A 22,230-nucleotide genomic window follows, 5' to 3' on the forward strand; every position below is an offset into this window, starting at 1 on the left:
TCGAGTAGATAAATCAATCAAAACAATTATTAAAAACCTGCCGTCTCAAAATTAGAAAGGAAAGGTTCAACTTGAATTTACGAAATGTCATCTCGACAGGTAAGATGCGACTGATGAGATTTTGAATGCTGTAACATCTTATATATGTGCAATTTGTCAAAAAACATCTAGGGTATCATGTTCTGAGCGAACTTCTAAATACTGAAATAAAGTGATCTGTTTAAAAGATTTAGACTAGAATCTTTCGTTGATGGATTCTTGATGCCTATAGAGAGACCTCATAGTTTATCAAATTTTTATCCAATGACCTCGCTTTGTCTTATGTTTTTGGTCAGGGTTGGTGCACAGAAGGTTTAAAAATTACCTGATATTGGGCATAAATGAAAAACAAATTTGGGTAATAATTCCATCCATGTTCAGTAAATCCTACACACACGACTTTAATCCTTAAAGAATTAGGTTAGATTAGGTGTATGGTTGATCAGGGTTAACCCTAATCATAAGCTGTTTATTATTATTAGTGATTTATTATAAATATGAAAGCGGATAAACTGTATACTATTATTATTTTATTTGAACGAATAGTTGGAAAACCAAGATTTTTATTTTTCTTCAAATTTCTAATTATATCAACAAAAAGAGAGAAATACAAGTGCAAGGACTGTGCATATTTGAAATTTAGTACTCATGCAAGTACTGATATCTAGCGATATCGATATTCAAAAATCTTAATCTCAATTTTTGTCGCTCAAAGCTAAAGCCTTTTTAGGCTGTGTTGCATGTCAGATAAAATTCAAGATAAAAATACTGAATTTCCATCGGCTGTTATAACATTACCCAACATTTTGCGTAAACAAGTACGTTTATAATTTTGATAGTCAGCCACGATGAAAGTTGTATTGTGCGAGTTAGTCACTCATTTACTGTCAGTTGGCGACATTTTTTATAGTGTTTCATTAAAAATCAAAAGTTTAAAATTGATAACATCGAATTTGAGAGTAAAAAGGTTCCCTTTATCGTTTCTGAAGAATATAATAAAACATATCATATGATGATCTTTAAAAGTGACATTTAAGGTTATGTAATTGGCATAAAATAATTATTAAAATATTGGAAATGTAAATAGTTGGATATCACAAACACAATACAGGGAGAGTAAAAAAAAACTGACACCTTTGAAATTCAAATTAGCCGCATAGCGGCTGTAATGTGACAGAAGTTGCCTAAAATATCTCATGGGTATACGAAGCATATCATATTAATTAACCTAAAACATAAAGTTTGTTCCCATTGGGAGTTAAAATGCATTCTAAGCTCTGTAAATACAAAAGAACAGTTTTATCAAATCGTTTTTGTTGATTGTACATGGGAATTGTCATATTTCAGCCATAAGTTCGCAGCTAATTTGAATTTCAAAGGTGTCAGTTTTTTTTACTCACCCTGTAGATGTCTGTCTTGTGTAATTAGCTGACTTTGGTTTCAAAGGATGTTCAAATAAATAATAAATAATCAAAGTTATTAATCAAGCCTTCGTTTCCATATTCTCACAAGGCAAATTAGTAATCACGGAAGCCATATTGCAAACAGAACTCAACTATGTTACAAAGGTATTACGGTGTCACCATGTCAGTTGCATTGTATTTGCAAATTTAAAAAAGAGCAAAAGTGTCATGGAATAAATGTCTCATGTAAATAACATTTATCAAAATGAACTTTGTTTAAATCAAATAACGGCATGTGCATAATCATTTTAAATTCGCTTTGAGATCTCGCGTTGCTTATACAGATCGATTCAGTATTAACTAACTGTGATTCAGGCAAGCTGGTCTATGCTTTCTTACAGCTTCGTACATTTCCATAACTACAACCAAACAATACAAATCATTTTTTAATTTAGGAAGTATTTGTGTCTTAAATATGCCACTTTTGTCATAGAGATTGCAACATTGTAAACATAATTGCATTCTAATTAAAGTCGTTATTGTCAATGAAATTAAAAGATTGAAATAATTAGCTTGTAAAAATGCCGCAATGGATATATAACAAACCCTGAACAAATTTGGGTCAGAATTGTTTGACCTGGCCTTGAGTAAAAGTCAAGCTTATTTTGAAGAGAACGAGAAAAAATTTACTTTTAGGTAAGGAAAATTCAGGTACTTATGCAATATATCCGTATTGAAATGTGTTTTACTTTGGTCCATTTTTCAATTATGAATTATTTGGTAGAAGAATGGCATTTAAGTAAGCTTGTTTATCATCTTATTTCATTTCCAACATCTGAACAGTTGAAACGTTACATATCGCATAAAATAGTTGATAAGGAGAGGTATAAAATTGCATGCTTCTATAATCATTGCGAATTAAAATCAGTGATTTGAGTTAACTTAACTTAACTTAAACATACGAAAGAAAATTCGTACTCCAAATTTGTCGTTCCGTCTCTAATGCGAGTCGCGTCCGGGTCTAGTGATTCATCTGTACGTTTAAATTTAGTACAGCCTTTCGACAGCAATGAATCTCAGCATTCTTGTGCTGCTGTGTGCATTGATCCTGACCTTAACCACAGCGTCGCTTATCAACTATGCCTCCGACGATGCGACGGCAGATATCGCCGCCCTACGACTGGAAATCGATGTTCTCGCCGACGAATTGAAGAGCTCCAAAGAAGACTCGAAAAAATTCAACACGCGACTCGGAGCCTTGACCCGTCAGATGATGTTGCAACAACTTTTCATCGAGGAACGTCTTCGGTCGGAGGGGCAGTCGGGCGTTAAACAGACGCGAAATGGGGTGGGAGGGACCAAGTCCTATCACCACAACTCACACGTTGGCAAACGCATTGTTGCAATTCACGATCATTCGAACAACATTCGAACGGTGGGAATGGGCGAGTTCATCGGGGTTTTGAACGGGGTCGAGTTTCGTACCCGGCATAATGACTACCGGCTGTACATGCCCAGCCATGATTCGAGTGAATTTCACAAAACCGAGGATCTACCCTTCCCAGATGTCCCACCGGAGGTGACATCAAAGGGATCCGTCACTGAACAAGTCAAGGAGATGGTGGAATGGTTCAAGGTAAAAATATTAATATTGACTACATATTTTGAACTTAAATGAATTCCTGTGACCCAGAAGAAGATAAAAAAAGGAAGCAGTAAACTTGACAAACTCCATTTTACTGTATAACTCTATCAAATCTGAACTGCTCTTCCCAGAGGTGCAGTAATGATCAGTATTTTACCATTGACTAAAGAAGGTCTTCAAACCTGACTTTAAAATGAAGTTCTCACATTTCTTTAGGCGTGGAAAAATGAAGATCACAGTGTACGAGATTACAGGAAGTACTTCAGACCTGCTTTGTGCTACCTTGAGGGAACGTGGACGAAGAATTCGAAAAATATTGACGAGCCTTTTGAAAGCGATCGCCATTTTGTTGACGCAAGCAGCTGGTTCGATCTTCAGGAGAAAATCCGCTTCACCTCTTACACCGGACGCAAAGACAACTTGGAGAATTTCGCCTACCTTCCAACAACGATCATGGAAACTGTGAATGAAACTACGGCTGTTTTTGCCCAGTGGAATTACCGTATTTTATGTCATCCTCTGAAAGATTATCTTCCAGTGAACAGGTAAAAGATTTCCTACATAATTCTAAATCCAGTGTCTTTACAAGTTATAGAGCCCTTACCAATAACGCTATATTATCAATGTATATGCTTGTGTTTCCCAGATCTTTGTATCTATGCATACAGGTTACGTATTGTAGATGACCTGGCATCCAGGCTTTCATGGAAGCGAACGGTCGAAGAACAACTACAGACCCGCGCAGCCCGGTTTCAAGTCAACCCTAAAGACACAGGTACATGGAAGGAAAGCATGGGGCGATTTGGTCTGCTCGATAAACTCATGGGCCAAATCCCCGGTAAGGACAATTACCCGGCGAACATTGTCGACGGCGCCTTGGGCCAAGAAGCGTATTCCATGGATCCGGAAAAAGACGGGCAGAAGTTGAATGCTGGGTATTATCACCGCTGGTACAAGGTAATGGAGAAAGGAGCCATGGGTGTTCAGACGCGACATCGAGGATTTTCCGACCCGAATCTCTTTGTGGCGATGACGAAACAGCCCAGCGTTGCAGGTATAAGGCAGTGGTGCACTAGTCAGTTCCTGGTTGTAGCTGGGAGGTTCAAAAGATTGAGCATAGTCTATAGTCAAACCGATATATTCATCATTTGTTCATGTGACTTCTGTTGTTGTGGGAAGCGCATTCTGGTGTGTTGTACGCATGGATAATTAAATAAAGTGCTTTTATTATCCATGACTTATGAAACAAAATTTTCAACTTCATACATGCAGCGAATGTCAAAACTCACCCTTCATTTTTTTCAGGCATGAAACTGAACGTTTGCAAAGGAAGGGGAAAAAACAAAATTTGCACAAAATACGAACAAAAAGTGTCGTACGCGATACCGCTGGAGATAATCTACCTCACACCGCTGAACAAATGGAATCCACACAAGCTTGTTTACAAAGGAGATCAGCGCAGCGACCTGGGTAAGACTGTGACGGCCAACGGTCGTAATGGCGGGAAAACGTCAGCGAAAGCCTACGATGGCGTCAACAGCAGAATCTACTACATCACCCCGAATGAGTTCTTCGCGGGCACAGAAACTCATGTCGATGCCGCTGACACAACGAAAGGCTCGGTTGGGGTCTTAGATCCGAACGGGGAAGTGCGCATGGTCCGGGCATCCGGTACCCGAATATTCCTTCCAAATATACCAGGAGTTGGCATCCTTAGAACAAGGTAGTAGAGTATTTTGTGGAAACGTTCCTTGGAAGTATAAAATATAATTTTCCCCCCTGGAAAAATGTGATATTCGACTTCAATCTTAAAAATCTCAACCGTGAATATTCTCCACAGGTATCCCATTATGCCAATACACGTTGAAGGTGGTACTGCCTGGAAAGAGATACAAGCCGTTGGAGATTTCCTCATGGAGTCTAGCACGCATGCGCGTCTCTTCCGCGAGAAATTGGCGGCGCAAGAAGGTGGGACCGCAAAACCTTCGCCAGAGGAAAACACCGATGTGGTTTTACGAACCGGGCAATCGAAATCAACAATGGTAATAAATTCGACCTGAAACGAAATCTGAAAAGCGTATTTTTTTTGTTCAACGTAGTTCTCAAAGGAGTTCGATTAGATGTGAGAACAATGAGATGACTGAGAAGTACCCGAATGAATGGAGTATTCCCCTATTAAACTAAATTTAAAATTAGGAATTTTCATCAGTACAGCTGAAAAGAACATTCCAAAATTGTCTAATATCCACAATTATTTTCACTATTAGACCTCCATTCATAATCACGAAGTCACTCTGAGTGAAGAGCAAGTGCGCATGGTCAAAGCTGGTGGCAATGTTACCATGGAGACGAGCGAGGCTAACTCGCATCAGCACAAGATCACTATCAAATGGCATAAAAGACGAGGTTTCTACATGGCGTTGTGTGCTTCAACACCAGAGATAACAAAAGCTTTCCTAGCGAAGTGCAAAGATAAGCACTCAGCGATTATGACTATAGTCAAGAACGTGTAAACGGAAACAGAAGATCTTATCTTTTTATCCACTTTGATTCAATGACCTCGCTTTGTGTCAAGTATTTAGTCACGTTTCGTTCACATTAGGATTAAATAATTACACGATATTGGATATATGACAAATAAAAAACAAACTCGGGTATTAATTGCATGTTCTGTAAATGCTAATTACACGAGTTTAATCATTGGGATTAGGTTTGGATTAGGATTTAATCTAATCTTTATGCTAATCTAATCTCAAGGAATAAGTTCGCGTATTTATTATCTGAACATTGATTTATGACCCAGACTCACATGAATTCAACGTGAGTTTGTCCTGCCAGGGATTGCAAACGTGGAGCGAGTTCATTTGATGAAAAGGGAAGTAGGATGAGGTCTTTTAGCTACGAATTAGTTTAGAAACAAATGCAATATTAAGATGAAACGGTGGTGGTAGAATGTAGATTACGTATAACTATATAATTATTGTATCTTTCTGAAAGTTCTTTAAATAAAATAAGTCATTACACGCATGACTGTTACGTTTGTGTATGCAGTGATAAATAGTTTCTCTCAATCTTTGAGGTTAGTATAAGCCAGCGGAGTTTTCCCATTCTGTCAACGGCGCATCTCAAATCGCCGACATTTGAAAGTGTTTTCGCGGGAGCATGACCCCCAAAGACCCCACCCACTGATCTGTGACCCCACCCTATGGAAGCTACATGCCTCTCATCCGTCAGCACTTGTAATCAATGCAGTTTGCGAATGCAATTATTGTGGCTTGTGGCAAATATATACAAACACAAAAATACCGCTGCTGTCGTCTCGAGCAGTTAAATCAAACAAAACAATCATTAAAAACCTGCCGTCTCAAAGCTAGGAAGGAGAGATTCGACGTAAAATTTACGAAATGTCATCTCGACAGGTAAAATTATTTGAATAACATCTTTATATATGTGCAATTTGCTAAACAACATCTAGGCTATTATGTTCTGAGCGAGCTTCTAAATCCTGAAATAAAGCGGTCTGTTTAAAAAACTTAGACTATTATCTTTCATTGATGGATTTAAGTTAACAGAAAATGAAATCAACACAATTTGAAACGAAATAATTCTAGAATATCGTAGACATATAGGAAGTCGATGTCTTCATCTAAAACGATACTTATCAAATTGAAAGTTCTGGCCTTCAGCCTCAGACAACTAATTTTAAACATGTTTGTGCATGTTTGGCTGTGCTGTAGTGTCCACCTTACCAAAAGGAAGTTTGAAAAACTATTCAGAATTCGTAAAAAATTTGGCCCGGGATAAACAATGCAACAAGATCTGCCGAGCTGCATGGAATGTCGCAAATTACAAGTACTACAATTCTTATATAACTTTGCTCAAGTCGGTTTGATTTACTTTTAAATTAATTGTATGGTTTTAAATAACATATTTGAGCGAGAAACGGATATCATAAACAATTGTTTTTGCTAGGAAATCGGCATAAAAATGTGCTTTCGTTTTAACACACGGAAGGCAGAGTATATAAACACAATTAACACATTGTTTAGTTCCCGGAAATCGAGTTCCTGGAATTGGCAATTTTGGCATGCACACTTACCACGCGTGTAATGCAAAACACATGCAGCCTCTCGGGCATGCAAATAGTTTAGTATATGGTTTACGCACAATGATTATATCATTTACTATATGCAGTGGACAGTATTAACTTTTTAGGATCATTTTTGTAGTACGTGTCCCGTCTTTGTTCTCCAACATAGGCAACATTTCGCACATTCTCATAAACAGTATTTAGTGGTCACAAAACAGCTAGCGACAAGAGTTTAACTTTAAAATGTACAATGCAGCTACGGACAACGTTATAAATGTCAACGCCAATATTGCACTGAAATGAATACAAAATATCTTAAATCAAGTGTCATTTTCTTCTCGGCGTACATCGAGAAATCTCCTCATTTTAACCCGGTTTTTAAATGAAACGGTAGACATCCTTTTTGGATGCTTTTAAGGTTTGTAAAACGTATTTAATGTTAAAAATTATAGTACTGTTGCATGCAGATATAACCTATAGGTATTGAGCATATATTACGCGACATAGAAAAATATCTTCAGTCTCTCTTAAAGAGTTTGTATTTCAACTTTGCCTCGTAGCACACTCCGTATCAAGGTAAAAGACGGTGTTTTGGAGAGTATCTCTGCGATGAATGTGGCCGTTCGTGGATGAGCGCAAACAGTTGGAAGAACACTGGACAACAATGTCAAAATTGCAAAAGGAATGTCTTTCCGCATACGCAAAAGCCGTTGGAAAAACCAGACGGTCTGGACGTGAGCGATGAATCCAAACATCACCCACAAGAGCTCTGTGGCAAGTGCAAGCAATTGGGCCGTTTTTGTGGTAATCGCTATTAGTTTTCACAACGTTTGGTCGTTTTCTGTTAGAACGAGGTATTATAAGGGAGTCAGTGAACTCATGCATGTATTTTGAGTACGTAGCTATACTTATGCAATGTTAGGTTGATTTTGTTTTTGAGAAATGACAAACTGGTATATTCCTGTCGTTTTTCTTTAGTTGTATATCGCATTATAACTGTAAGGTGGTCAATGCTTACCGTTCAGGATTGAAATAAAAAATTCATTCTCATACGTTCTCCGCGGTCAAGCATATTATCAATTTGCAATTATGGTGACTTCGATTATACTTATCAGGGTTTGCGATAATCAGGTTTGGTAAAAGTAGGGCAGTATCATAAAAAGTCAGGTTGTCAGGTTAGGACACCTGCTTTTCGTTCTGTCGGGTATATTGACTGTGGAATACTCGAAAACTTATCGTTCAAAGGAAAACAGGAACGGAAAGTTCTAATCTACGAATAATGTCATACTACCAGGTAAGATAGTTTGGGGGATGTTTTGTAACATAGTAATGCGTTCATTCGATATTTACGACAGTATTCCCAAAGGCTTTGGAAAATATAAATATCAGAGTAATTAGATATCGGAAACATCTTTATAAAAATTTATATTGTATACGAAATAGGCTCTGCTAACTAAGGAAGAAAGTTTAAACGCTTTCGCTAGATTTATTCTTCATCAAAATATACTCCTAAAATATCTAGCTTACCAAGACATAATATTAAATTTTTTGCGGTCACACCACAAGCAACACGTATATAAAAACATTTCTTATTCGCGACGAATTTAATAATAACAACATTACTCATTTGTCGAAAAAAAATTTCCCTCAAATTGATCCTCAAATTTGTTTCTTAGAAATGATAGCATAACATATATTTCGTGAATAAAATTGAAAAAATTACTTTCGTTATTCAGTTGACGTTTTTACATTGTCTAATTCTTCGAAGCCGAATTCCTAGAAGTAGGCCATCTGCCCATCAACCGGAAATAGTTTCGGTAATTTCACTTGGTAAGCTAGGTGACAAACCACACAATTTTTCGCTTGCTCGCTTGGAAAAGACTTTAGGCCCCTGAGGGGAACTAGTCGGGTTTCTTTCGACAACTAAATTTTCATTTCAAAATCGTGAAAAATTTCTGCAGGGGAGAGACACAAGGCGTTTTGGAGAGTATAAGTGCAAATGTGGACGACGTTGGATGAGCGCGTACAGTTGGGAAAACGCTCCACAGCAATGCCAGAGTTGTAAAAGCGAGGTTTTTGCTCATACACAAAGACCATTGCATAAACCAGACGGATTGAACGTGGGTGACAGACAAATACAGCATCCTCAAGAGCTGTGTGGAAAGTGCAAACAACTGGGTCGTTTTTGTGGCTTTTAATGATCATAATAATCAAAACTAATAAAAAATAAAATAAATTCAACTATAATATTTTATATACTTGCCACGGTTTAAGAATTTTTAACGAGTAATTTTGATATTAAGTATAAAGCTTTGATATACGTAAAATTTTAACTTGAACTATAGTTTGTGGTGCCAGGTCTTGCAGTAACATGGATACAAGATCATCGGATGATAAGGGGGAAGTATGATAAGGTTTTTTGGTGACGAATTAGTTTAGAAACAAATGCAATATTAAGATGTAGCAGGTCGTGGTAGAACGTAGATTATACGTATAACTATATATTGTAACTTTTTTGAGAGTTTCTTGAATAAAATAGGTGATTTAGACACGACTTGTTTTTTTCCCAGTTTGCCTTAATCCCTGCCTATATATACGAGGAGTCTAAAATAACGAGAAGTGTCTGCAGCTGATTCGATTAGCAGTACTGCAATGATCAAATGACATTGAGGGAGATTGAAAGAGAAACACTGAATAAAACATTGCAAAGCAGTATAAGTACTAGACTAGTCAGGCTAGTATTAGTAACAGCGGTCAGCACTCAATCAGAATAGCAGTACTGCAATGATCAACTGACAGCGAGGAAGGTTGAAAGAGAAACACTAAATAAAACATTGTAAACAAGTACTAGACTAGTCAGGCTAGTATTAGTAACAGCGGTCAGCACTCAGTCAGACTAGCAGTACTGCAATGAACAACTGACATTGAGGGAGGTTGAAAGAGAAACACTGAATAAAACATTGCAAAGCAGTAAGTACTAGACTAGTCAGGCTAGTATTAGTAGCAACAGTCAACACTCAGTCAGACTAACAGTTCTGCAATGATCAACTGACAGCGAGGAAGGTTGAAAGAGAAACACTGAATAAAACATTGCAAAGCAGTAAGTACTAGACTAGTCAGGCTAGTATTAGTAACAGCGGTCAACACTCAGTCAGACTAGCAGTACTGCAATGAACAACTGACATTGAGGGAGGTTGAAAGAGAAACACTGAATAAAACATTGCAAAGCAAGTACTAGACTAGTCAGGCTAGTATTAGTAGCAACAAGCTGCGTTCAGTCAGACTAGCAGTACTGCAATGATTAAATGACATGAAGAAAATAAAACCAGACAGATTTTTTGGCATAAGAGTGATTTCAAGGTTTCCCAATATTAAACATTTTTATACTAGGAAGTTATTTAGTTCGACGATTAATTGTTTAGCAAGTTAATAAATCTAAAATTACTGCAAAATAAGTAGTTTTATCGATAAAATAATCACCTAGACCCAACTTTAAAATTTATATTACAAATTTACGATAAAAATTCAGCCCTTCCTTAAAAACTTGCGGTCGAATGTCGTATAGAGAAAAAAAAATTACGTCCTAAACGCCTCTAAAACTTTGCTTTTATCAAACCTGAAGTTCGCCCATGCCGGAGCAGTGAAAGTTAAAATGTCCATCGGGGAAATGATGCTTTTCACTGGTTTATTTTTCGGTTTAGCACGACGTGTGTCGTTCGCTCGCGAAACTCGCGTGAACGCGGAGTTACTCGAGGGCGACAAGCTTCGCGTGGAGCTCGGGTGAGATTCTTGAATCCCAGATGACGTCATCAAAGATGGCGACCGAGCGTTCACGGGACTGTTCCTGCGGCCTGGTTCTGACCGTGGGTCTGTTTCGGTTCTCTGAAGGATTTTAAACGATTTGTTTGCGTTTTTCTGGTCGTGTTCCGAGGGTTGTTTTGGCTGTTTACGGCCTGGGCTTCCGGAAACGGCTAAAATAAAGCAAAATTTGATAACTCTCCATTCACCTGGAACTCTCCCGAATTCGCTGGCACAAAAAAATGAGCTACATAAGGCACTGGAACGATAACTTGGCCGCCATCTTTGAAAGAAAATGGCGTGCAGTTCCAGCCTCTTTCTATTATATACGGCTGCACGATTTGCAAGAAATGCAATTTGATTTAATTGCGATTTTACTGTATGAATTAAATGCTTGTATGGTGTTTACCAAATGCAGTAGAAATTAGCTAAAACGGAATAGAAATTGTTTATCATGTTTAAAAATTGAATCGCAATTGCCACCATTTTTAGTTCCACCCAATCATTGCGTTTTGAACTTAAAAGTTTACAGGCATTAAGAAGATTTAAATTACAGTGAATCAATTTCAAAAAGCCAAGGCCGCATACCATTTTAACCGCATTACAGCACTACGCATTTTTCTGTTCCCTGTGAGCATTCATTTACACGGGACAAAAATTCCTGCGCAAAAATTCTTAACGGGAAGCTGTAGTTCCCAAACACTGTTGCGCATTTTACTCTAAGACCTGTTTAACTAAAGTTCCGCAGCAGATTTAGCTGTTCTCCTTTTTTTCATAATGCGAGCATGTATATGGATATAGATATATATCCATTTTATGCCTAGTGAAGGCCCTGTTTTGACACTCATACGTTGCAATTTTCTATGAAACTTGCAATACTTTTGATCTGCTTTGCTCTACTGTTGATAGATGTAATTTTTTACATCTAATTCACATCTCTTGCAAGTAGAAATGCATTGCAAGTCGAAAGTTACAGAGCCTTTAAATTCACCGGAAATTTTTCTGACAACACATTTATAAAAACTTCACTTACTTTTTGTCGTTTTCTGATACTCCTGCATTCTGAGCGGATGATAAAAGTCCATTTGATTTAAGAAACGTCTATGGGCTTCGCGTTTGCGTTTTTCGTTCTCGACTTGTTCGTGTTCCTTGCTCAAGCGTGCGTTCTCGGACTGGAGCATTCGTTGCAACTGGTTTTGCGGCTGAGAATAAAGTGCTTGTTGCTTTTGTGCGGCCAAACTTCGCTTTTCGGTAATCCATTTTTTTAAATCCCTAAGAAAATTAACAAGACATGTAGTAAGATTAGGAATACGACGATTTCAGAATGGAAATTCATCATATCTCAACCAATATATTTTAGAAGTAATATCATTTTGAAAAAATATTGGCGCGAAAAATAAAAATACACGCGTGGTGGCGTCAGCAAGACACGCGGGAAACGTGTACACGTCAATCATTGTGCACGTGATCTAAAGGCGAGAAGTCTAAAACATAATAGAACATAAGAACATTTGATTGATTTGAACGCCATTTGTAAAACGAAACTTACTTCACAAAAGGTAATACCATAAAGAAATTGTTCGCAGCAAGACCGATTTTTTCCTTCATTCGAGAATCCTTCTTGTGAAGCGGCAAATCGTAAACACTGAACCACTGAATGTCCTATTTCGACGAAACGAAATTGACATGTATTATTACTTTTTAGCAAGCTGAAAATGTACTAACATTAGCATTAAATTATACGTGATTCGAAATTTCGACAACTAAATGAAACATTTTAACACCGTTCTTGATCGCTTCAATGCTAATTCATCTTTAGCAAAGACTTTTGCTATCCGTTATTTTGATATTTACTGAACTATTTACTGAGAAATTACCGTTCAAACCTCCCGTGTATTATTGCTAAAAACTAATTTTAAAACTTTAAAGAATATGTACCTTTATCTCCCCTCGTGTCCTCGTTTTAAACTCGGTTTCAATGGGAACATTTGGAATAATATACAACCGCACCTGAGGATAACAATTGAGAGCATTTACAATCAACATTCTAGTTATACATAATTCAGTCTTGGGGGAATTTTTTCAATGTATGCAATAATGCTTACTGTTATTAGAGTCAGGCTTATCTAAAATGGGAAGGGGGGGGGAGAGGAAATTGGGTTAAGGGAGGGGGGTGCAGATTCTCCTTAGCAGTGCAGCATTTCACCACAAGCGCAAAAACTACAAAGAATACCAAAATCTTATGTTGATAATACAGACTTTTTGTCAAATGCTGAAATTTTTTGGGGTGTACTAGACTTTTAAGAAGGGTATTCCCACTACACTTCCCACACACTTAGGATCTAACATCTGTCAAAGAACAACTTGATAACTTAAATTAGAATAATCGTAAAGACTTACTAAATGATCATGAAGGGAGTTCTCCAAAAACTGCTCTGGGTCAGCATAGTCTTTAATATTGAAACCAGTTTCTTCTAAAACCTACCCACAACAGAGAAAGTTATTAACAATGCATAAACACAAAATTTTCAATGGCAAAGACAATTGCTATGGACTTTGGAAAGTTCTTGCTCAGACTTTCATAGAAAGCTGTCATTTTGAGGGTAGTAATTCATGCAGCAACATTGTTCAACTATTTTAAACCCCAAACAATTATGGTAGGAAAAAGGAAAGAAAAAAGGAGAAACATAACAGAAGCAATCGCTTTGTCTAATTTGGAGAATTTATAAAAATTCTTCAGATCTATATGTCCATTTGCCAACAAGCTAGCTACTGCAGCTACGTATAAGCCTGGTTTCCATATGGTCCTAATTGTTGTGAACAAGTCTTTTACCAATGAGAAATAGTCCGGATGGAAATTTGTATTTATTTTTGTATTCAAATCGGTCATTGTTGACTGCATAAAAATATTCTATCATGTCAGACACTTTGACATGTTCACAACACTCACAACTAAATGGAAACCAGGCAATAGATCAATGGTTCAGGTACAATGAACAACACCATAATTTGACAATATGTACCTCTCTGATTGAACATTCCAGTGGACTCTCATCCTTGTTTAGTTTCCCTCGAGGGAAACCCCAGCTCGATTTACTTGTGTAAGCTTGGACAAGAACACACTAAAATAAACAAACATTCCTGATTTCAATCCACCTAACTTCAGAATAATTCATGGCAATTTAATCACTGAGTATTTCCACTGAATGGAGTAGAACCAACCTTATCCATCTCTGCATTCAACAGAATAGCCCCATAGACAGGAACACTGAATTTGTATCTTTTCCAAATACTCATGAGTTTATCAATACTTTCTCCAGCTTTGTTGAGAAATGGAAACTTTTCGAAGAGTGAAAGGTGTTAAGGAAAACAAATTCTGTTTTTTCTACCATGAATTGGATGCAGCATTGCACTAGTTTGCCTATAACTAACCTAAACACAGCTGTAGTTGTTTAACAAATAATGAATTAGATCACTAAAAATTTAAAATAAATACAGTTGAATGAGTATTGAGCAGTCACATTTGATACAGGTTTGGTAATCAATTCCTGAAAATAACTGCGGGAAAATGACTAGAGGAAAGTCCAAACGTTGGATCGAAATGCAAACCATTTCAGAAGTATCACTGGTTTCGTATTTCATGCTTGTGTATTATTAACACAGCTTAGTCAACTGAAAGAGCTGAGTTGTTTAAGGAAGGTTGATTCTTTAACAATATGTTTCAAAAGGATATTAATTTTAGTGAATTCCTTCAATCCATACGTGGGCAGGAGTTGTTCTTGGCAATAAAAATCAATGTAATACCAATGAGCTTGTTCAATTTGAAAGAAAACTCTGACCATATCTTTTTGCTCTTCTTCTGGCAAATTGATCAAGAAACGGCTATGAATAACATAAGATATACATTAAAGAATCATTCTACAATATAAAACATTAATTTGAAAACATCACGCGCAAATTTTGACCACTTTGGAAACCCGAAAACATTTTGAAAGTGCGACAGTGAGTCTATTAGACTCAAAGTGTGACATCTGAAATTTCGACGGCAATTTTTCTTTTACATGACCCATATAAATCAGAAAACCTGAAGGAATCAATAAAAGGTGATGTAACTAATGTTCTACCTGCATAGATCCTCCAAGATCGCATCAGGGATTGATGTATGAACGACATTTGGATCAACAAAAATACTCCGCTCCGTCTTCGACGCCATCTTGATATTTTTTATTCGCTTCCACATTGTAGAGTTCAGGCCCCACGCATGGAACCGTACGACTCTGATCTCCAATATACTAGTATTGACTGGTATACGAATACGAATTGACGAAAACGAGGCTAGAAAAATTGGCTAGAAGTATTAAGTATAGAGTGCCTTTGTCATATTATAAAGAGTTGAGCTTCCTTTTCACCAGAATGCTTTTCTTAAAATCAAGATTTTAAAATTTTTCTTAAAATTTTCGAATTCACCATTTTTTTCTGATTTTCCTCGGTACTGTTTAACTGGTACTCATTCAAATGTATAAATGCTCACATATAACTGCTTGCTGCTTGAGATAGACTCGTACATTAGTGAGATTCACATCATCCTGAGATACTTCAAGCCTATTAGTGTCATTAGATGGAAACTTGGTTATTGAGCAAAAAAAATTTCACAATTAACTACCACTGGAAGTTGTTGCAATATAAATCAGAATACTTTCCGTGGTATCAAAAATTGGTATAGAAATATGGAATGTATAAAAAACCTACAAGAAGCTGCTAAGCCACGCAAGCCAACTTTTTGAAATTTTTAATGAAAAACAAAGCATGTTTAGTATTTATAAACAGTTACAGGTACTACATGATTCCCCTGTTCTACGCTCTACGAAGTACAGAATTCTACTAATGGCCACTTGTAATAGATGTATTAATCTTATCAACTTATGCTTTGTTAAAAAAAAACGAGTCGTCCTTAATCATGTCCATAATCGTATCTGTTTCATCAACTTGATTTTTATTATTTTTAACTTCTTCAGTCTTCAAACTCCAGTGGATATGTTATTTGACGTCTATTATCCCAGGCATAGAGGACTTTCTCCCGTGGATTGTAGGTAACCATGCTGTTGTATCCAAATTTGTTCTTGAACTTAATAGCAGGATTGGTTCTGGAGCCGGTCACTGTGTCATATGCATAGTTTATGGTTGTGCTTCCGCTATAGCTATCTATGCTGTAGACAACCCCACACGCTACAAATGCGTTTCCCATCGAGGTTTTAGCCTCAGATGAAATTCCACAGTATTGATGCAATGAAGCGAGTGTCAATGGGTCTATCTGTGTTGCACACAACTTGCCACTATAACCACTATAAGCCCACAAAACCCATAAACCGCTTTCGTCAACGGATAGATCCACAGTCGTGTAGCCTCCCCATTGGTAGGAATAGTTTCGTGACTTTATATTCCCATTAGGACATGCTTGTCTGGTTACTTTTCCAGCAACCAAGTCGTACTGTACGATATAGTTGGTACCTGCCCTATTAATTGAATGATTTATTATTATATATCTATAATAGACTTCTTCCATTCCTCGAATGGATTATAGTTAACATTAGTCACATTTGAAGTCTGCTTATAGTTATAACTATTCATGAGATATAAGATTTTTGGATTCGACGCGACGAAAATGCCAGATCCGGACTAGGCGTAGTTTTTTCATAGATCAACGAGCATGCATGTGCTAAAATACTTTTGTATTTTTGTTTTTATAGCTCCTATATTCAACTTTTAGACAGGAAATGTTGTACTTTTCCCCCAATATTCGCCAAACATAGGGTAATAGTTGACATCGATCTGTTAAAAAAATTTCAGCGACAAATGAAGTAAAGTCCCCATCTAATTTCTTAGAATTGACCTTCTGACAAACCTGTTAAAGTAAAGATATCGTCCATAAACAACAGATCCTGTACCATCAATGTTATATGGAAGGGTGTGGGTCTTGCCGATTTCTCCAGCCTTGAAATGATCCATGTCTTCGAATTCCAGTACTTTATTAGTCCCATAATATCCATTGATGTACCAAATTTTCTCAGCGCCTAGCAACCCCAGCGGATCTCTCATCCACGTTCCCTGAGTAGTTCCAGAATGATGGTGAACGATTGGTTCGCCCACTTTCTTGATCCTACGGCAATTATCTGTGGATTTTATATTGAAAACGTAAAAATTATTATTTGGTACATAAATGTAGTGCGGCGCAAAGATGTGTAAAGAAAGAACTTCAATGAAAATCGACCCAACTGCATGAGAGGATGCAAAGCAATTGCAAAGGTATACGAAATTATGTTCCGGACGATTACCTTCTGAATTTTCATTGACTTCGTTTTTTAATTTGTCGAGTGCTTTGCTTTTCCTCAAAGTTTCTTCCAATATCTAAAATATGAAAATTCTTGATGGAGTATATACGTAGAAATGAAAAAATTAGTACAGACTGTGAAAAACAACTAATTAATAACAGCAACTCACGTGTAGCTTCGCCAATTCCAAGCTAAGATCTCCAATACTTTTCGTTTTTTTACGAGAACGTTTCACAGAACGTTTAGCATCAACTTTCGTGTTTTCATCTTTAGCCTCGCCAGTCCCTTCAAATTTGAGGGTCTCATCCTGGTTTTTGTCCTGAAGATTACTCGCCAGTTGGGCATCGTAACCCTGCATTTGTGCAATAATATATATTGGCCCTGCACCTAAGATTCGTTAGAATATAGCAGTGCATGAAACTGCATTTTCTGCACTAGCCAGATATATATGGCTATAAATAACGATCTCTGCTTGAATGCAGAGGTATTGCAGAGCTCTAATCTTGAATGCAGAGGTATTACAGAGCTCTAATCTGTCTGTACTGAATTCCACAATACAGGTCTGGCCGGTGTAAAGAAAAGCGTGTTAAGTTCGCCTATCACAACCCTCAGTAAAAATTGCCCCCTAAACATAAGCAAAAAAATCACACATTTTTAAATCGACTGAAAGGTCTTTCACATTTTCCTGGACTGTGGAGTGTTTTAACCACATGCATCGTAATTGTACGTATAAAAGATTACAGCGAAACCAAATCACTTAGTGCTGGTTTCTTCGCCTATATATGTATATATTACGGTTATTTTATAGAAAACTTATATCATACAGCTACATATATGATTCACTTTTCGTCAAATGGCCTCGTTTTTATAACAACAATTTATCAATTTCGGTGCAAAATGTGAAACTCGCATGCAAGCTCCGCGCAGTAAAAGTGATGAAATTGGAATTGAACGAACTATACGCATGAACTGTAAGCACTTACTTCCAGTACAAAGGACAACGACAAAATGAACACCAAGATATTGATTTTCAAGTACATTTCGCAGGAACTTTAAACGCTATGAATTAAATTATCAGAATATTCGTATACATGCATATAATCTGCAAAAGTAGCACACATTTCTGTTTGAGGAACTATAAGAAAAATTACGAGTATATTCAGAGAACATTGAACTCTATATAACTTACCAATCCGATTTCTGAAATTTTGTTTTCTTCACCGTGTCTCTTGTATTCTGGCTGCAGTTTCGACCGAACGCAACATATATCATATGGCTTGTTTTGCGCAAGAAATTGTTGCGTTTCAGCAAAATTTTTCAGTAGGCGGAGAAGGAAGACAAAGCATAATGCAATATTTGAACAAGTATCGGCACAAATTTGATTAACAATTATAGAGCGCTTACCCTGCTATTGAGGTTTTGTGGAAACTGTCAAACTTGTTTAAACACACCAAAATTCACAGCCCAACAGCTCCGGAAATCTCAGTATCAGTTTCGTTTTTATGCTTGTTTTCACATTTATTGAACGAAATAAGAAAGACGTTTTTATGCTAAACTTGTTCTCACATTTATTGAACGAAATAAGAAAGAATAAACGCCTTGAATTGAAAAATATTTTGCACTTTTTCAAATGGCTATCTTAATTATAAGAGCCGAACTGTACTTTTACAAGGCATGACGTAATCAAGAAAGTATTGGAAAGTATATTTCAAAGGATTGCTTCCGGCACAATCGTCGTTTAAAATCGGCCTTGGTTCCAATTTTCATTTCCATAGGAAAATTGCATGGAAAGTTATATAAATCGACTACCTCTTTTCGAAAGAAGACATTTCGAAGATTAGCTTTGGTATTCTTAGCTGCGACTCGGCTCGCTATATTTAAAAATTGACATTTAAAAATTAAGTAAATGAAAGCATTTTCTTCAAAAACGATTATAACTGCAATCGCATCTGTCATAGCTTTAAAAAAACTTTCAAAAATCAATACCTTTACAATAACTGAACAGTGTTTGGCTATTTTCAAAATGTAATGACGACAGTGAATATGTATTATCAAGTCATATGAAAGCGGCTGCCGTATGTAACATCCTTTATGGAATTCGGACATTCAACAGAGCTGGTCAATTCAATGCATGTAAAAAAGTGTACTTTATTTGCATGAAGTTAAATCATGACTGATATTTCAAAAGTAAAAATTAGTCACATCTTGTGTATGCATGGTTACTTGCTTGTCTATGCATGTGCAAGCCTACAGTTGACCAAAACGCCTTACTGTTTATTTACATTTACCACATTGAAAGTGCTAATACGGGGTTCTCTGATTAATTTGAATCATAACAATCACGAAACTATGTGACATGTCGGTGAGTTGTGAAGTTGAATATTCGACAATACTGAGTGTAATTTGAAATTACCAATTTCATGATTCGGAAACGTAAAGAATAATATTCAGTATAGCATCATTTGATTAATCTATTCTCATGTGTGTTACTAGTGTATGATAGGGTACATAAGGCAAGAAAAAGTATAGGGTATAAGGTAGGGTATGGTAAGTTATAGGAACAGGAATGTGGGCAAAAGTAGGCCACATTGGGCTATGCTAATAACTAAGGTAGAGTAGAGTAGGTTAAGGTCCGGTGTCCCAGGAAATTTGGCCCCCCCAAAATTTGGCCCCCCCGGGCCATATTTCCTAGGAAATTTGGCCCCCCTGGCGGTCTGTATAACCGCTAAGCCTATAATTTATAGCCTTTATAAGGTCGCCAAATTAAGAATTTCTGGGGAGGACAAATCACGTATTTCACAGTTCGGAAATTTGGTCCCCCTCGATATACTTTATACTCTCAATATATATATAAAATATAATAGTTTAAAATCGCGAACTTTTGACTCAATATTCAACAAGTTTCTGAACCTAATATGAAATTCGTTAGAATAACAACCATACTTTAGCAAGCGATGACAACATGCGTTGGCGAAAGTGTTAATGTGCATGCGGCTAACATTTAGGGAATAATTAATACAAATTTGCATAAAAACGTTTAAAAACAATCGGCAAACACAAAAACAAGGTTACATGCACCATACAAAATCCGTCAGTGCTGTTTGTTAGTTGTAACTCAAACAAGAGTACAGCTAGATAGACTTTTATAAACTTAAAACTTTTATACACTTAACGGTTCTCTAGCTCTAAAATAGTAAGGTAAACTATGTTTTTTAGAGGGGGGCCAAATTTCCGAAGGGGGGGCCAAATTTCCTAGGATATTTGGCCCGGGGGGGCCATATTTCCTAGGAAATTTGGCCCGGGGGGGCCAAATTTTCGGGGGGGCCAAATTTCCTGTGACACCGGCTGTCGCTGAAGAAGATTGAGGTGGCTGAGCTCAGCTCTAACGTACGCTAAGTTAGGCTAGGGTAGGCTAAACTAGACTAAGGTTGGATAAGGAAGGCTAATGTGGGATAAAGTAGACTAAAGTAGTCTAATGTGTAATAAAGTGCGACAGGATAGACTAAAGTGGGATTAAGTTGGACTAAAGTAGGATAGGCGATATAGACTAAAGTGGGATGGCCGCCGGTAAACTATTCCTCTAGATCAGAAATACACACTAAGATACACACGGGCGGACTTGGCGAAGCAGAGCCGGACCATAATCATTTTGACATTGACAACATTGCGAAGAGTTTTTTGCGGTGCGCGCAAATACATTTTATGAGCATTTCAGAGACCGTTTTGTTTCAACTTCTGTGTTCTCATCTTGAACCTTGTGAGTTTCTTCAAACTTCGGCGTTTCGTCTTGATCTTTCCAGTCAAGAGTTATAGTTACTCTCAAGTTTGGCTATATCATAACCCTATGCATGTATGTATAATATTTCACAATTAGCACTGAAATTCTTGACAATAGCATGGCAAGATATAGAGTTTAATCGAAGTCAAAACGAATTTCATCAATCCGAGCAAAAATAATCGTTTTCTAAAGCTTTCTAAACGCACATGCAAAATCTATAAAAAATGCTCTATTGCATGAGATGAAGAAAGTTGATTATATATCTTTATATTGTTGTTTTTTTCACCTCGTCTCCTGTACTCTGACTGCATGCAGTTTCAACCGAACACAGCGTTATATCGGTCAGGCACGAAATTGATTTCGTTTCAGCAAAATATTTTAGTCGAACGAAGTTTGTAATAAAGCACATACAATAGAATGTTTGACCAAGCATCAGTACCGGTTTAACTAACAATCGAATAATTTACCTTGTCATTAAATGGGTTTTACTGTCGAACTATATATAGCTAGTTTAAACTGAAACTGTCAATATAGCCGGCTCAACCGTGATCTTCGATTGTGAAATCTATTCATATATCTAAACTCATAACTCTAATTCATAAATCTAAACTCCACATAAAATATAAGTCGTTTACTTTGTGTTGGCAATAAACCTTTTTCTGAATTGCATTTAATAATTGCAATGGATTTATAATTGTCTGACACTTCAATCACTTTTGCATTTTCAAGTGCAATAAAAAATGACATCGTAACATGGAAAGTTAAATTTCGCTTCTAAGGCAAGCTGGCTGGAAACTTCTAATTTCCCCATATGCAATAGGAAGATTAAGTTAAAGATTAACTAATTAATCATGCCAAAGACTAGAGCCATATATGATCAGGAAGAATATATGACTCTGCTGAGGTGTAAAATAATTAATTGCAGATCGTGCGCAAACGATTTTCAGTAGTCTCACATTGCGTGCACCTGCAAGATAGAGTCTTTTTCTATTGCCAGTCTTGTGTGAAAGAATTGCGCAATGGCCCAAATGCATGTTTTACACGAAATAAAATTTCGCCTAATAATCAATATATATTTATAACCATAATTAAGTGTTCTTTACATATACCTTATAAATATTTGCTAGGGGATATACGCGACAATTTAT

The 22,230-nt window shown here is 36.8% G+C and overlaps 3 protein-coding genes across 6 annotated transcripts; 1 reads left to right on the top strand and 2 right to left on the bottom strand.

The window, feature by feature from the left end:
- The first annotated feature begins 2,043 nt into the window (after window positions 1–2,043).
- Window positions 2,044–6,106, top strand: LOC114534497. 4 transcript variants are annotated; one of them, XM_028555947.1, is made up of 7 exons: window positions 2,044–2,153; window positions 2,499–3,078; window positions 3,304–3,632; window positions 3,756–4,141; window positions 4,393–4,810; window positions 4,928–5,129; window positions 5,355–6,106. In XM_028555947.1, exons 2-7 carry the CDS (start codon window positions 2,512–2,514, stop codon window positions 5,598–5,600), a joined length of 2,148 nt encoding a protein of 715 aa, XP_028411748.1. In that variant the 5' UTR covers window positions 2,044–2,153; window positions 2,499–2,511; the 3' UTR covers window positions 5,601–6,106. The 4 variants fall into 4 exon arrangements, with proteins under 4 accessions (XP_028411748.1, XP_028411745.1, XP_028411746.1 ...); XM_028555944.1 differs by having other exon boundaries at window positions 2,045–2,138; window positions 2,494–3,078; XM_028555945.1 differs by having other exon boundaries at window positions 2,045–2,138.
- A 4,422-nt stretch (window positions 6,107–10,528) lies between these two features.
- LOC114534523 (m7GpppN-mRNA hydrolase-like) lies at window positions 10,529–15,188 on the bottom strand. The gene is made up of 9 exons (XM_028555979.1): window positions 15,100–15,188; window positions 14,709–14,857; window positions 14,198–14,325; window positions 13,999–14,097; window positions 13,376–13,456; window positions 12,914–12,985; window positions 12,525–12,637; window positions 12,009–12,247; window positions 10,529–11,148 (listed from the first exon to the last, which is right to left on the bottom strand). Exons 1-9 carry the CDS (start codon window positions 15,186–15,188, stop codon window positions 10,754–10,756), a joined length of 1,365 nt encoding a protein of 454 aa, XP_028411780.1. The 3' UTR covers window positions 10,529–10,753.
- Window positions 15,189–15,758: 570 nt separating this feature from the next.
- On the bottom strand, window positions 15,759–18,559 carry LOC114534539 (noelin-like). Its single transcript, XM_028555999.1, has 6 exons — window positions 18,494–18,559; window positions 18,288–18,363; window positions 17,474–17,656; window positions 17,308–17,380; window positions 16,878–17,145; window positions 15,759–16,488 (listed from the first exon to the last, which is right to left on the bottom strand). Exons 2-6 carry the CDS (start codon window positions 18,342–18,344, stop codon window positions 15,987–15,989), a joined length of 1,083 nt encoding a protein of 360 aa, XP_028411800.1. The 5' UTR covers window positions 18,345–18,363; window positions 18,494–18,559; the 3' UTR covers window positions 15,759–15,986.
- Between the last annotated feature and the right edge of the window lie 3,671 nt (window positions 18,560–22,230).

The sequence above is a fragment of the Dendronephthya gigantea genome, unplaced genomic scaffold (assembly GCF_004324835.1).
Source record: "Dendronephthya gigantea isolate DGI-Jeju-01 unplaced genomic scaffold, DenGig_1.0 000102F, whole genome shotgun sequence".
Lineage (NCBI taxonomy): Eukaryota > Metazoa > Cnidaria > Anthozoa > Malacalcyonacea > Nephtheidae > Dendronephthya > Dendronephthya gigantea.

Coding starts and splice junctions, on each gene's coding strand:
- LOC114534497 (XM_028555947.1), top strand. CDS start 2,512: ATGAATCTCAGCATTCTTGTGCTGCTGTGTGCATTGATCCTGACCTTA. Junction 3,633..3,755: donor GATTATCTTCCAGTGAACAG/GTAAAAGATTTC, acceptor CTATGCATACAG/GTTACGTATTGTAGATGACC. Junction 5,130..5,354: donor GGCAATCGAAATCAACAATG/GTAATAAATTCG, acceptor TTTCACTATTAG/ACCTCCATTCATAATCACGA.
- LOC114534539 (XM_028555999.1), bottom strand. CDS start 18,344: ATGTACTTGAAAATCAATATCTTGGTGTTCATTTTGTCGTTGTCCTTT. Junction 17,657..18,287: donor CGTTGTCCTTTGTACTGGAA/GTAAGTGCTTAC, acceptor GCACAAATGCAG/GGTTACGATGCCCAACTGGC. Junction 16,489..16,877: donor CGATATCTTTACTTTAACAG/GTTTGTCAGAAG, acceptor TTCAATTAATAG/GGCAGGTACCAACTATATCG.
- LOC114534523 (XM_028555979.1), bottom strand. CDS start 15,188: ATGGCGTCGAAGACGGAGCGGAGTATTTTTGTTGATCCAAATGTCGTT. Junction 14,858..15,099: donor ATCTTGGAGGATCTATGCAG/GTAGAACATTAG, acceptor TGTTATTCATAG/CCGTTTCTTGATCAATTTGC. Junction 13,457..13,998: donor TGGAATGTTCAATCAGAGAG/GTACATATTGTC, acceptor TGTTGTGGGTAG/GTTTTAGAAGAAACTGGTTT.